General features: G+C 51.9%; 1 protein-coding gene across 1 annotated transcript in view; it reads right to left on the bottom strand.

The window, feature by feature from the left end:
* Positions 1-14881, bottom strand: part of AFAP1 (actin filament associated protein 1) — a 100833-nt gene that overhangs the window by 65660 nt on the left and 20292 nt on the right. Inside the window, exon 2 of the mRNA XM_023525662.1 lies at positions 223-351. Coding sequence (XP_023381430.1) covers positions 223-351 — 129 coding nt within the window. The remainder of the gene's footprint in view (positions 1-222; positions 352-14881) is intronic.

Raw genomic sequence — 14881 nt, 5'->3', positions numbered from 1 at the left:
ACACACCCATTATTCCATTAGCTCCTTAAAGGCTTAATCTTTCTATACCTGGAGACTAACACAGTACCTGGCACACAGTAAGACCTTCGATGACAGCTTAATGAATAAATAACTTCGTAAGTTAATGAAAAAATGGATGTTTCAGAAAGATGCCGGAAGTCAAGATGGTTCGAAGGCAAAAGAGGCTGGAAGAGGAAAGACTGGAGTTTGAATGAGACGCACCTTTAGCGGGCTGTATCCTCAGCAGGATGTCTGTGATCACTGCCTTTTTCTCTCTGACGGTTGATGTTAGATATTCATGGTCCAGAAGCTCAAGAAAGAGACGAAGTTCAACTATTAACTCTTCCATTGCTGAAAACAAAGGAGAGAGGAAAGGTACTATGAGACCCACTGGCTTGCAAACGTCAAAACGCAAAATGTTAAATTTTACTCAAAGTATTTCATTTTCGGCTTGATTGCTAAATGGAGTATTTCAACATGAAAAACAAGTTTGCTGAATCCGGTCGACTGAAAGATTCCCACACCATCTTCTACTGAGGCAACGACACTCAGCTGGGAGAAGCTGCAAAGCCAGGTGGCCAGTGGGCGTCAACACCCAAAAGCCTGACATCATCACTTGATGTCAACGGCATGGCATTAAATTTTAGGGTCAAGAAGGAGATGGCAGTTTCAAATGCCAAAGGGTTTTCCAATAACCACTGGGACGTGGTTTCGGAAACTCAACTCTGCTTTTGCAGGGCTGGCTCCATGCGCGGGCAGATGATGAGCACTTTGTGCAGTTACAGCAAGGGACGCCGGATGCCGAGGACTTGAAGGACGCAGGTCCTGGCTTCCTAGCACATCTTTTCCTTCTAAAAGTGTGGCAGACCTTCCCCTCTGACAGCCACAAGATGGGACCACGCGGCTGATGTCAGCGAGGTTTCCATCATGCTGTGACCCTCCAGAGTCCACAAGGTCCAACCAGTTACATGACAGAAGACATCTGTCACCCTTTCCTGCACTGATGGTGCAAATGCGAGGGTGGCAAAAGTGCTGGCATCTCGCTCAAAGCTGTGACATCAAACGGTGCCAACGGTCACTGTAATCTTCACCCTACACTTACAGTAAAAAAAAAAACATGCTACTTTCACTAAGAGTATTTCTGACGAGTGAAGAACTAAACTTCACAGCCCTTATTCAATCTCCGCCCACGAGGACAAACCTTTCCGGTACCCATGACGAAACGGGCAGCACGTGTCGCCTGCGCGGACTGAGGCGGCCCCGTCGTCTAGAAGGAAAGCAGGGTTTCCTGATTTCGTATCACGCAGTATGTCGGCTTTTGGGAGAGGTGCACGACTCGGCGTACCGCGACGTCACACATTCGCACGCGGACAAAGATCACCGCACGTGCAACACGCGCTGAAGAATTCGAACGAAGAGAACCGAGCGCTCTTTCTGAGGCGGCGGCAGAGGCCACGTGCGGTGGCCCCTCAGGAGACCACGCTTGTCGCGTTCTGGTGCAGCAGCAAAGAACATTCACGCGCTTCTCTCTTCCGACCGCGCCCCTGTGTGGGCCAGATGTTCGCCGGACGCGCACTGCGCGGCGTCTCGGAGCAGCCCGGCCGCGGGGCACCTGGGCGAGGCCGGCTGGCCGGCAGCAAGCCAGACGCTGCGGCACTTGCGGAAACGGAAAACAATGCCACCCTCTCCCGAGTGATCTTGTTTGAGAAGCACGGTCACTTTTCCTAAATGAATTAACATCTTAAAAATCTGTCTGTTTCAAATTCTAGTGTGATAAACATCTAAATATCTACAGATCTCCCCGCATACGTAAAAGCCCTTTGCGGTCTTCGACACATATTGTGAGACCAAAAGGTTCTAAGCAAAAAAATTCTGGAACCGTGGTTCACAGGACTCTGCGAATCTACCATCTGCAACACCTGCCAGGATCGAAGACCCCAACCCAGGCCACCCTTTAACTACCGACATGTACACCCGGCATCTGGCAAAGCGGTGTCTCGAACCCAGCGGAAAAGGTAGACTTAATAAATAATTGGAGTTAGGACAACTTACCAGCAACTGGGGAAAAAAGAGATAACATTGAAAACTTATCTCTTACACTAGGGAAAAAACTAAAGGCGCTGGGGAATCAAAATATAAAAAACGAAACCAAGTTCTCGAAGAAACAGGTGAACTTTTATAACCGTGCTGTGGGAAAAGCTGTTCTATGTCTCGCAGTCGGAGGTGAAAACAAAGGGCCGGTCGCGGACTGCGGTGAACAAACGCTCGCGCTCCCGGAGCGGGCCTGACGGGTGCGTCACACACCCTCTCTGCCCCGCGCGCCACCCACACGGCTCGTCCCGCGACCCCGGGGAGGCGCGCCTCTGCCGCCTGCCTGCGCGACGCCCGCTCCAAGCTGTCCCCAAGGGCCGGGCCACCGGGGAACTGCTTTCATAAAACCCCATCTCGTGTCCCTCACCGAGGACCACTGTGACGCATTCGAGGGTCCAGATGAGAAACGGGTTGGGAAACATGGCTGGCTCCAAGACCAACCGCCCTTCAGAAGGCCGCCCCTGTCTCCTACGTCCTTCTCACTGACTTCCCCTGACCTTGTATCGGATTCTCAACTAGCTCCTGCCTCTTTTCCAGGTTCGCCTCTTCCCCGCGGCCTGCCTCGGGCTCACGCTCTGCCTCGGGTTCACGCTCTGCCTCGGGTTCACGCTCTGCCTCGGGCTCACGCTCTGCCTCGGGCTCACGCTCTGCCTCGGGTTCACGCTCTGGCTCCTCTGAGCACGGCCGTTTCCCACACTCGCCAGGGCGCCTTGGGCCGGGGCACTGCTGCGGCCGTCTGCGCGTGCGCCCTCACCCTGAGCGTCCCTGTCCTGCCCTGCCCCGCACCCACACACCTCTGCCCTGCCACACCCCTCCACCCTTCACGACTCAGCACGGTCGTCGCCACCTCTGGCCTCCCTTCAGTCACTGCTCTCGCACGACGTCCTACTACGCGTTAACGTGTCTGCACGCAGTCCCCGTGTGGCTTCTCTCTGCACCTGAGGGCCTAGCACAGTGCCCGACGTGGGAGCTAGAACACAACACCCTCCACACGCGTCTGGTGAATTCTGGTGAATTCATTCACTTGTTTGTCTCCAGATCTCCTAACAGGCAAAATCCCTGAGATTTGTTTTGAAAAAAAGCTGCAGAGAAAAACACCGTGGGCCGCGCTCGCACGGGAACCACGTCTCCTGTGACGGTCTCAGAACGCACACGTCCAAAGCAGCAAAGAGCGGATTCTGGCGGGTTCCTCCTCCCAAACAGGCCCATCAGCACCCGGCGGCCTCCCGCGGAGCCTGCGAGACACCGCGTGGGAACCCTCGGCGGCGCGCTCAGGGACTCGTGTGGCACCGAAGCAGACAGCCGACACTCGAGCCAGGCACTTGCATATTTTCCCTTATAGGGTCGCAGCTGGGACGCCCCATGCAGACGCGTCCAAATGCTTCCCCAGACTCTACACACGGCGGCCGGGAGGGCAACCCGAGAAAGCTCGGCCGGGAGGCTCCCTCACCGGACCCCGTCCAAGACTCCTAAAGACCCCGGAGGACCACCTCCTGAGTGGCCGGAGGGCCGAGGACACGCCTCTGAACTTCTGTGCCCCCCGTTCCCGGCGCTCGCACCTGGAACATGGGGACGGCCACGGTGCTGAGCCCAGCGAGGCTGCCGTGCGGACAGCCAGGAAGAGGGCGGCGAATAATAGCCTCCAACTCCAGGGACGGTCCCTCCGTGCCGCTTTAACCTGAATCTGAGAAGAGGAAGTAGGGCCTACGTGTCACTCTCCGATGTCTGAACAGGATCCGTGACCACCACGGCTCAGTTTCCGCACTGACTCTGAAAGCTGAAGCTTTAAAAGGTGTGTCGATATCCCGAAGGGAAGTCTGCACACCTGAAAGGGTACGTACGCCTGAATCCCTCCACCTCTGCCCGTGGTGGTTACGAAGAGTCACGGGGATGTGACGGCGGAGGGAACACAGTCGATGGCAGTGTGACAGCCACGCGTGGTGCCAGGCGGGCACCCCGGGGATCACTTCGTAAGTTTCATAAATGTCTCGCCACTATGCTGTGCCCCGGAAACTAACATAAAATAATACTGAATGTCAACTGTAACTGAAAAATGAAATTAGTTAAAAAGAAGTCAAGGGAAAAAATTAAAAAACATAAAAGGCTATGTGCACACGTCTATTCTGGGTTATGTGACTCTCCTTTCTGGGTGTACAGAGCCAGCGAGGAGTCCCCAAAGGAATTGGTGTAAAAATCCACAGAACACATTCTTTTGGGAAGTCACCATAATTCTTCAAAGTCAGATTCACACGTGACGGTGATGCGGACCCCGGCAGAAAACCCCGGCCCTCGCTTTGTAGGAGGCAAAAGACGAAACCCAGAACCGCAGGAGTTTCCACGGACCGTCCCGGTGCACGCCACGGACGCCACCGCGGGCCAGACTCCGATTTCCGAAGCTTGATTCCTAGACTGGCGGGAGAAGATTCTCGCTAACAGCCACGCTGGTTGCTAACCAAAGTTTTAAACATAACGCTGAGAACACAGTATTTTCATTCCATTCACATGTCCGATTTAATTCAGTAGCAAGTTGTTAAACACCGACCACGTACAAGACACCTGAACTCTAAAGGCAAGCAAGCCCCTGACACCAGGATGCACATCCGGGCGCACGGAACCATCATTTCGTGAAAGGGAGAGCTGCAGAAGGGCTTCGGAAAAAGCGGCGCTGATGAGCAAGCCCACTTTTAAGGATCAGCGGCAGCAGGATTAGGATAAACCGAGGTACAGGGGGCCCACAGCAGGAAGCGGCGTGCCCAGGCAGGAGCCTGCAGACTGCTCGCAACAGGAGATGGGGAGGAACACGTGAACTCGGGCTCCAGTCACCGTGAGCTCCTTTAAATATTTACTAAAGGGACCCTCATTGCACAGATGTTTGGGTACCTAAGCGTGAGGTGTACAATGATAAGCAAAACAAACACGATCGCTTACATTCCAGTTAGAGAGACAAACAGCATGCAAGTAAATAAATGACCAGATGTTGAAATAGGTGCTATGAAAAAGCATCTTGCCAACAACTCGATGTCACAGTTCCCAGCTCCAAATCCCTACCTTCAACTCTGGGGTCCTCTGCGTTTAAGAATGGCTCTGCGTTCGCATGAGCCAAACGGTGGGGGAGCAGGCCAAGTGTCCACCGACGGGTGAACGGGTAAACTGTGATTTATCCACATGGCAGACCGTTATGCAACCTCAAAAACAGAAGGAAATTCTGATACAAGCTACGGTGTGAATGGACCTGGAGGCCATTACGCTCAGTGAGACAATTCGGTCACAAAAGAACAAACACTATATGATTCCGCTTCCTAGCCTAAGTAAATTCATAGAGACAGGAAGTAGAATGATGGTCGCCGGGGGTCATGGGGGTTAGTGTATAATGGGGACAGAGTTTCGGACTCGGAAAATGAAAAGCGTTCTGGAGCTGGATAGTGGTGATGAATGCATAACAATGTGAATGTACTTAATCTACTGAACTGGACACTAAAAAATGGTTAAAATGATAAATTGTATGTTACTACGATTTTAAAAAAGAAAGTAAATGCAAAAAAAAAAAGGCTCCATTTCCCTGGCTCGTAAACACGCGAGGGCTCGCAAGCACCCCGTGAAGCCAGTTTCAAGCCTGTCCAGTGGGTCTGTCCCGGGCCCTCGTGAGCCCACCTTGCGCCCCACCTCTCGCACTTCCGTGCGGCCGATCCAGCTCCGATCCCTTTTCAGGGTGCTCCTGTGTTCCTGCCTGGGGCTTTGGCTCGTGCTTTCTGAAATCCACTTGCCCTAAGCACTTGTCTTCTCGACCAGCTCAGATTTCTCCAGGGACAACCAACTGCCACCTGCTCCGCAAAGCCTCCCCACACCAGCTCGCTGGAGGTCGAATGCCCCTTGCCTGTTCTTCGGTCCTGCATCTGTCCACTTGTCAATGTCTCTGTAAAAGAGTGAGCTCCTCACTACCGAGGGGCAGGGGGCTGATGGCTCCCCTCCAGGGATGCCCCTGGCAGATGGGGCCCGCCCCGTCATGTGTGGATGAGGGAAGGCAGTGGGCACCAAGGGGTGGGGGACATATGTCAATGCCTTAATGAAAGCCAATTAAAGGAGCGGCTGGTCTCGCAAGAGCTTTTCACGGCTGGGAGCTGCTCTGCTCATAGGGTTACGAGGTTCGGGCTGCGATAAAACGTGATACTGGACTGTCTGGGCACAGTGACCGAGCTGGGCTGACATGTGGCTCGGCCACGCTCTACGTGTGGCCTTCGGCACAATGGGACACTATTACCCCTCTCTCTATAGAATGAGAACGAGTAAAGTCTTGTCAACAGTTTTTTCCTTTTCCTAAATGTCCTTGTGCGAAGCACTTAAGTACAGAAGTCCTCAATAAATTTTGACTATTACCATCAGTATAATTATTATCTGTAAAAAAGTTTTTAAGGATAATCTCTACCTTAAAGAGTACAGCTGACCTTTGAACAATAAGGATTTGAACTACGCAGGCCCACTCACACACAGATTAAAAAATAATAATAATTTAAATGTTTTTCTTCTTTATGACTTTAACAACATTTTTTCTCTAGCTTCCTTTATTTTAAGAATTCAGTATATTGTACACGTAACATACCAAATATGTGTTAATTAACTGTTTAAGTTATCGGTACGGCTTCTGGTTAACACAGGCTATGAGTAGTGAAGTTTTGGGGAAGTCAAAAGCTATACCTGGATTATCGACTGCACAGGGAGTCTGCGCCCCTGACCCCCGCGTTGTTCAAGGGTCACCGGTAGGAATAACAACTTAATAGGATAATATGCAATTTCCTAACAGAATCTTACATCGATGCTCGATAAACTGTAGCTATTACTCCCCAGAGAAACCAAATCTAGTCTCCCTTAAATATTTCATGAGACAGCAATAAACCTGACGAGAGCTGCTCTTCCAAACAAGTCATGAATTTTTTTGAAATAACAATATAATCTGCACGGTAGATATGATCATTTCACAGATGAGAAAACTAACTCTCGGGAAGGTTATAGAGCTTAGTCATGGACCCAAAACTCATAGGCACAGACCAACGTCTTCTCGTCAACATTAGCCATGTGCATTTCATCTAATAAAACAGGCTATGCTTCAATAAAGCAGAAAACTATCCTTTTACTTTACCACTTGCATACGAAAATGTGTGTCTTTCTGAAAAGTATTACTTTTCAGAGTTAACCCAAAAGTCCCCATTACTACAGAGAAAATTTTCTTGTAATGCCCAAAACACTGGACAACCCACAGTTAAAAGAGGTTTTTTAATATGTATACACACACGTTTAGTTTTCCAGCTAAAGACGTTAACCTGCTGCCCAGGACAAGCATCCGGAGGCCACGGGGTAAGCTAAGTAATCCTTCCCACCACCATGACCAACCGTCTGAAATAAACCCACGTCCTCAAACCCACCACGTCCAAGAGTCCAGATCGCTCCCCCAGGCCTTCCTTCCGTTCTCTGTCCAGCTCCCATTCCCCGTGCCCCTACACGGCTCTGTCGAGTCACACGCCGTGTCCGCGCCCCCGTTCACGCTTACTTGGCAAATGCACGAGTGTCTCTGCGCCGCAACGGCCACGCTCTCTCCCGGCCTGAAACTGTACGTTGAGATGAACGAGGAGACCCAGACGAAGCCAGAATGCGCAGGTGTCAGGAAACCAACAGAAACGGGTGAGCTGGGGAGGGGGCGCCTCCCAGGGGACAATGACTTCATCTCTGCCCACGAAGCAGGCAGCGGCTGCGCGCCGGGGCTGTCCTCGGAGGCTGTCCCCCCGCCCCCGCCCCACTTACTCTCAGGAGCCTTTAAAAATAAATAAGTGGAAAGATGCCGGATCGAAAGTGCTTCTGAAAGGATATCTTGCAACCAACAAGAAACTGTAAGCACAACTTTAAAAACTGAACAATTGAGAACCTGAGAAATGCAACGACATGCCACACCTCCGCTCCGGAGCACTGCCACCTGGCAGCGGCCGAAACGAACGCCCGGCAGAACAGCTTCACGTAGGGACCTGAGCAAGCACGACCACGGTTCAGGGAAACGGGTCAAGGAATGGACCGGTTCACAGGCGACCGTGAACCAGCGGCGGGGTCTTGGCCAAGTCCACACCTCCCGCCATTCCTGTGCTCGCCCAAACCCAGCTTCGCACGCGGTCACCCGTTCCTTCCCAGCCCCACCGCCCCGCTGCTAGCCCAGGAGTCAGTACTGACACTTGGCACGCAAAGTATTTTCTGAGTAGCAAGAGGAAATCGGTGCTGAATGCGGTCTGAAGCCCACTACATGGAGAACATAATCGTGTCACGTTCCACACGATTACACGGCAAATCCACAAGTAACACCTAGATTTGAAATACAGCAGAGAAGGTAACCTTCTGATGGCTCTGTTTCAGACATTGCGGCCGTGGAAATAGAATTCCACGGTTTCAAACAATCGGCCGTCGGTCTTTACTCCTGACTGCGACAGAGCGACCCTTCTGGAACCAATATGGAAAAGGGCACAGCTGGGGAGGAGACAGACAACGGTCGGTTCTCTGTGGGACTGGCCAAGCTCAAATTCGGTAATGCACGGAAGCAAAAGCTATCGATGACCACACGTCGCCATCTGCTTCTCCTGGCACTCGGATTTAAAATTAATGAGATGTCATTAGAGGGGAGCTGCGCCTGCTGCCCTAAACCTCCGGGTAACGACCGGCCCCCCCAGGGGGGCCCGATGGGCTCCGAGCTGTGCCGCAGACGGAGTCAGCGCCCGCGTCTAGACTGGGAAGAGAGAGGTGCTACTTCTCTGCGGTAACGTTTGTCCTGAAGTTGCCGTTCCCCGAACTCCGTCTATTGTCATTTGTTTCATGAAATTTACGAGAAAATGAAAGGCATTGTGGAAAATCACCACTTTCTCTGATACAAGACTCGTGAACATTATTTTAAACCGCGGGGTCTTTGCTCGGTGCCAGTGACGCCCGAGTGCCTTTTCTCTCTCGCTGTGACACACTCAGAGGCAGTAACACGGGCAGCGTGGTGGGTGGTTCAAAGGCCCTAGAAAGACAGGTATAGACCCTACCCTGGTCCATCTCTCTCTAGGTGACCTGGGGCAAATCACTTTATGTCTGGACCAGGGATGTAAAAGCCTGTGATTTTTCTTGTAAACACACCTGGCAACATCACACGCCTAGGCGGAAAGCCGCGACACCTGGCTCATTTCCTGAAGGAGTTATCTATACTTTCGCACTAACATACTGTGCCTGTCCCAGGGTATCCGGGATGATGAGCCATCCGGTGGCAGCTTGAGTAACCTCAGCTCCTTACAATCCTACATTCCCTGTTCATACGGCTTTTTCCAAAGCATTTTTTATGAAGCGTCAAAAGGAAGGAAAATCAGTTTTTTGAAGCCCGTTCATTCACTAAGCATGTATTAACCCGTGCGCCGGGCACCGGTGCTGTAACAGCGGACACGAGAGACGACGGCCTTGGCCTGCGGAGAGCCCGCGTTTTTATAGGTGAAGACGGACAAACCCCAAATTATTTGAAGAGTGGGAAATCAATGCTCAAGAGACAAAGAGCAGGAAGAGGGAAGAAAGGCCGTCCCGGCCACCCGCGGAGATGCTGACCTTGCGAATGGAAACAGGGAGGGGACGCTGGGAAGCTGACAGAGGAAGTGCATCGAGAGCCTTTGTAAAGCGACACTCCCTCCCCCTCCATGCTTCTCCCCTCACCACGGACAGATCAACGGACAGATCGGACAGATCGGGAAGGCGAGGGAGACACAGAAACCAGGCCAGTGTTTTAAGACGGCTTCCGGTTTCAGACGTCTGATAGTCAAACGCATGCGTTTCGGGAAAAGTCTAGCAACCATATGGCCCACGGTTGAATGCCTTTTTTGAGAGAAACTTAAATACAGGCAAACGTGTTTGTTTGTTTGAGGGCTCTGTGCCCATGCTCGTGTAAAGTGAGCTAACAGATTGGCCCATGTTGTGCTGAGTTGGCCAGCTTGCCATAAACAGGCTTCTCTGCCTTTTCTAATTATGTATAAATAGCACAAACGCCCAAATATGCAAATCGAGGCAAGCTGTCCCTTCAACTGCTGCTGCTGTGATGACAGCAGATGACGACGGGCCAAATCGACAAGAGCAGACGGGGGCTGTCACATGGATCCCGCCCCCCAACTCGGTTTCCTGCCGCGCACGAGGGGCAGAGGGGGCCGACGCTGCGCAGGACAGCCCAGGCTTTGTCCTCCGATAAACACTACTTCCTGACGCTTTCCTCTGTCCCAGTCGAGTGACTTTCCTCGTCTGTCGCGTGTCCTGTAACCCTCCCAACAGTCCTGCAACGTAAGGGTGCTACTGCCCCCTCCTACAGGTGACACCCAGAGGAAACCAGGCTGCAGCTGCGGAGCACGCTCCCACTGGAGTCACACGGGACAGGCTTAATCCTCCCAGCAGGAGGTGTGACAGCACGTGTAAAACCTCCACCATGGAAGCTCACAGGGGACTCCGTGCCCAGGCTGCCATTGGGGGCTGGTCACGAAACGAGAAGTCCTATCTCTTTCTGAGCAAATCTAGTAAACTTTGGTCCAGTGGTATTCGTAGGTAACCACGGCTTTAAACCCTGCACTCGGGAAGCAGTAAAACAGCGCCAAACAGCCAGTAAATGTGTATGTTAAAGTTGTTTCAAATTACTTATGTTTCAAAAATCCATGCAGGCTTGAAATTTTCCAAAGCTCAAAGCATGTTTACATATATTTTCTAGCCGATTCTTGCAGAAACCCTCGAGGAGAGCATGAAAGAGAAGGAAGGCCACTCGGTGACCCCGTGTGACTTATGCGGGGTCAGAGAGGTGGTCAGCAGGGAGAAAGCAGACGCGAACGGGTGGCCGGTAGCTAACGCCATCACTCCCTCCACGCTCTAATGCGCACACACCCGGTCAGCTCCTAAAAGCTGAAAGAAATGACAGCTTAGGGCTTGAAACGACGACCACCACGCAGATGTGCACCTCTCTCCGCTTTGAGGGTGCTTCTCTCCCCTCGGGCTGCGAAGACAGAAACCAGACCCTGCTCTCTGCGCCGAAAGCAGCGTGTCTGGTTCCTGGCAGGTCACCCTTAGAGTTACACGAGCAGATCATCCTATAAAATTACTGTAACACTTCTCAAAAAGGAAGTGTGACTTTTATAGAAAAGTCTACTCCATTCAGGAGAAAGGGCTCATAAAGCCACAAAGGATAACGGGTTCCTACAATGACGAATTTAATTCATCTGTCACAAAGTGAAACCCCAAAGCCCTCTGGGCATACAGCTGCTTTTCTGAGCTGCAATTAAACCCCAGCTGAGAATTGGGTCAATTTTTCTAAAAAGATTTCTTTTGCAAATGTCTTAAGTAAATACTCCTTTGGTGGTTATCGTATGGCTCTCACTTAAATTAGAAAGTGATCATAGGTAAAACTCTAGCTCCTGAAAGCCCTTTGCGAATTGTGCACGGGCTGAGAGAGATGCAACAGTTTCTGAGGCCTTTGGTTTCATGCTTGACCACAAACGGAGTATCTAGTGCTGCAATCTACTCTACGCGGGACCTGTGCCGCCCGTTCCTCGCTGGGTCATTAAGCTCTTAGCGCCAATAGAGTAACGAGAGAGAAAGAACTCAGACGTTTTTGCTTTTGACGCAATTTATATTAATTTAGCATAGCACGATTAACTCTTGGAAAGACAAAACGTAACACAGAATAATTCACTGAATAGAATGGTATCTGTTTGGTATTAAAAACGTCTTTTAAAACACGATTTCCACGGGGAGGAGAGTAAAGAATGCTCTGAAACCGCAAGTCTTGCTATTCTTCTCATTCTTCAGCAGTCGCTAAAGAGAGCGGAGCTGTTTTCCAGTTTAACACCTCTGCTGGCCTTGCTCTCATTCGGGCAAGTTTCCCGTTTACTGTGGTGGCAACGCAGAGGATGCCGCATGGCTGAACCCTCGAAAAGCTCGCACTGGGAGAGGGAAGAGGGTACACGATCGCAGTTTTAAAACAGTATGCTAACTGCGATCGCCAATTTCAGCTGTGGCCCTCGCTGGCGTGAATTAAAACAGCATGAATTAAAACAGCAAAGAACCTGGCGCGCACAGCACTTCCAGAATGACAGCGATGTCCAGGTCGGCAACGTTTACTGAACCCCCTCCCGGGGGTCCAAGCCGGGGGTGCGAGGCAGGCACAGGCGGGGATCCCCTTGGGGAGCGTATCCGGAAGGGTGGGCACGCACTCGGCGCAGGGGGAAGGCCCCACACGTGAGGCGCCTGTGTGTCTAGGGGAAAGGTGACAAGACAGGACATCCAAAGGCTCTGAAAAGAGCAGAAACTCCGAGTCCCCGCCGGGGTTTATAGCGGACTAACAGGGACGTGTCATCAAGAGAGTCCAGAGCAGGGTGTGAGCACAGGGACACTGGGAGCCCGAGAGCCCATCCCAGCTGCCAGCTCGGTCCCCAACCCCGGTCAAGGGGCTAACTTCTGCGAGCCACAGCAAAATCACCCAAAACCAGAGCACAGGAGAACTGACCTGCCTTTTTCACAGAACTGCTGGGAGGATGAAACGAGCTAGAGCAATTCAAACGTCTCTGTGAACTACGAAGCGAACCACAAACGTGAGCAACCGTTATTACCATTAATAACAGCCACGGAAAATCAGGCCGAGAGCCGAGCTCCTCCCGCCGTCCCCCAGCCGAGAGCCGGCGACACCAGGTGGCTGGCCTCCCCGGCCACCCCGGCATCGTGGCTCACGCGGTACCGCTCCCTCCAAGGGGTCCCGGGTTCTCTGAGAGAGCGAACCACAGACACACGAGACCACATGTCACCCTCTCAGAAGGCCCGAGTCCTCCCAAGCTACCGCACAGCCAAGCACCGAGCGTCCACGGCCAGACTGCAACGCTGGTGCGTGCACATCCCGCAGCGCAGGCCGGAGAGCGTTACGATCCCCCTGCATAAGCCGGGGTCCCTGAAATCTATTCACAGACAAGGTTTAGTGAGTTCGGCTCAAATGCATTCGACGCCACCTGCGAAAGTCCTCCGCCCCCTTCCAACCGACTCCACCGACGCTGCGACCTCAACCGCTTCCACGAACGCCGAGGAAGATAGCCTGGCCGCGAGCTCCTCACAGCCGAGCGCCAAACAGACCACCTGGCTCGCTGAAGACGACCTTTTCCCCACATCGGGCTGTGACGTCCCAGGAAATGCAGGTGAACAATCACCGCCAGGTTCTTGCTCTACTCCCAAGGACGGCGGGTTGAAACGATGAGTCGCCAAGTCAGAACGCAGAGAGGCCTCCCGCATCCGCTCGCCCACACCCCCTTTCACAGCTGAGGCCTCTATGCCCAGATAATGGAAGTACATGGCCTGGTCTAGGGCAGAGCCAAACGCAAAACCTACTCGCTTAAGCCCCGGTGCATCTAATGAAGGAAAGAAAAATGAGGCCCAGGCAAAAGCCATTCAAAACTAAAGCCATTCAAGAGTTCGTTTAGTGCCTATTTGAAGGTAGGCACTTCCTATGAAGTGTACACAAGTGACTATGTAAAGAATAATCTCAATTATGTTTCAACTTGTAACTTTACATAGTCATCTCGATTATGTTTCAACTTGCAGCCGGTGTTCACAGACTACAAACCCTGGTCCAGCCTCCGAGTGCACAGGGTGCTCCCCTGGAAGCATCATCCTAACACTTGCCGTGTTTACATCACGGCCACGTGTTCAAGGATCCGTGCAACCCCCCCTCGCCCCCGCCCGCTCCCCGGGCTGCATGGGCAGGAGGGCAGGGGCCATGTAATACCTGCCTAGCCTCCAGGACCTGGCCTAAAAGCCACTCGGTAAGAGACGGCGGAACTATCCGCAACTGAAACAGTTTAAACTTGCATCGACAAATTGATTTACCAAGTTGGGTCGATGCAGCTGAAATTTTAAATTTGTGGGTTTATCTTGTGTCCTACTAGATTATCATTTAATAATATCTGGTGAACAGGTAATATGCGCTAAGCATCCCCAGGTGCAGAGGACCTAGTGACAAGAACAACAGTCCCTGTTCAAACAGACCTTAAAGTCTAATAGGTAACAGATAATGCGCGCGCGCGCGCACACACACACACACACACACACACAGATGAGAGCTCAGAAGAAAAAGCACAGGTCCGGGGGAAGCAGCCAACCTTGTCCTGAGGGCACACGGAGGACACCACCTCAGCCTCCCGCAGCGTGAGAACACACCCCCCAAGGCTGCCGGCGAAGCTGCAAAGACCCCCTTGGCACCAGAGGTCACAGAGCGGGGTGCTCGGGAAAGGGACCCAAAGAAACAAACAAAGCCCCAGGACCGTTCATTCGCACAGATTAAAATCAGCTTTTAGGGGCGATGTTCCAATTTTGAGATCCCTTGGCTAAACGCATTTGAAATTCAAGGTACTCAAAGAGGCTGATATTTAAGGGGTGAATTAAAGCTAATGGTTAAAACTGAAGAAATCCTAGGTGCAAAGAAGGGCTATGGATGAAGTATCTTTGATAAATTTATTAGCTCTGAATATTCACATTAAAAATTATGAAAAAGGGGCACCAATGGCAACTTTGTTGAGCTCGTCCTGCGTGCTCAGCATAGGCACTAAGTTAAGCACTTTCAAGGACATGTCTGCATTTAAATCTCAGAACGATCCTGAGAGATGTCATGCCATCTTACATACGAAGTGAGATTTGACGAGTTTGAAAACTTGGCCAAGATTACACAGCTAGTTAGCAAAACCCAAGCAAGCCAGACACCACAGCCTGTGCTTAGAGAGGTCAGTTT

This window comes from Pteropus vampyrus, unplaced genomic scaffold (assembly GCF_000151845.1).
Source record: "Pteropus vampyrus isolate Shadow unplaced genomic scaffold, Pvam_2.0 Scaffold589, whole genome shotgun sequence".
Classification (NCBI taxonomy): Eukaryota; Metazoa; Chordata; class Mammalia; order Chiroptera; family Pteropodidae; genus Pteropus; species Pteropus vampyrus.
This window is presented reverse-complemented; position numbering and strand designations above follow the sequence as displayed.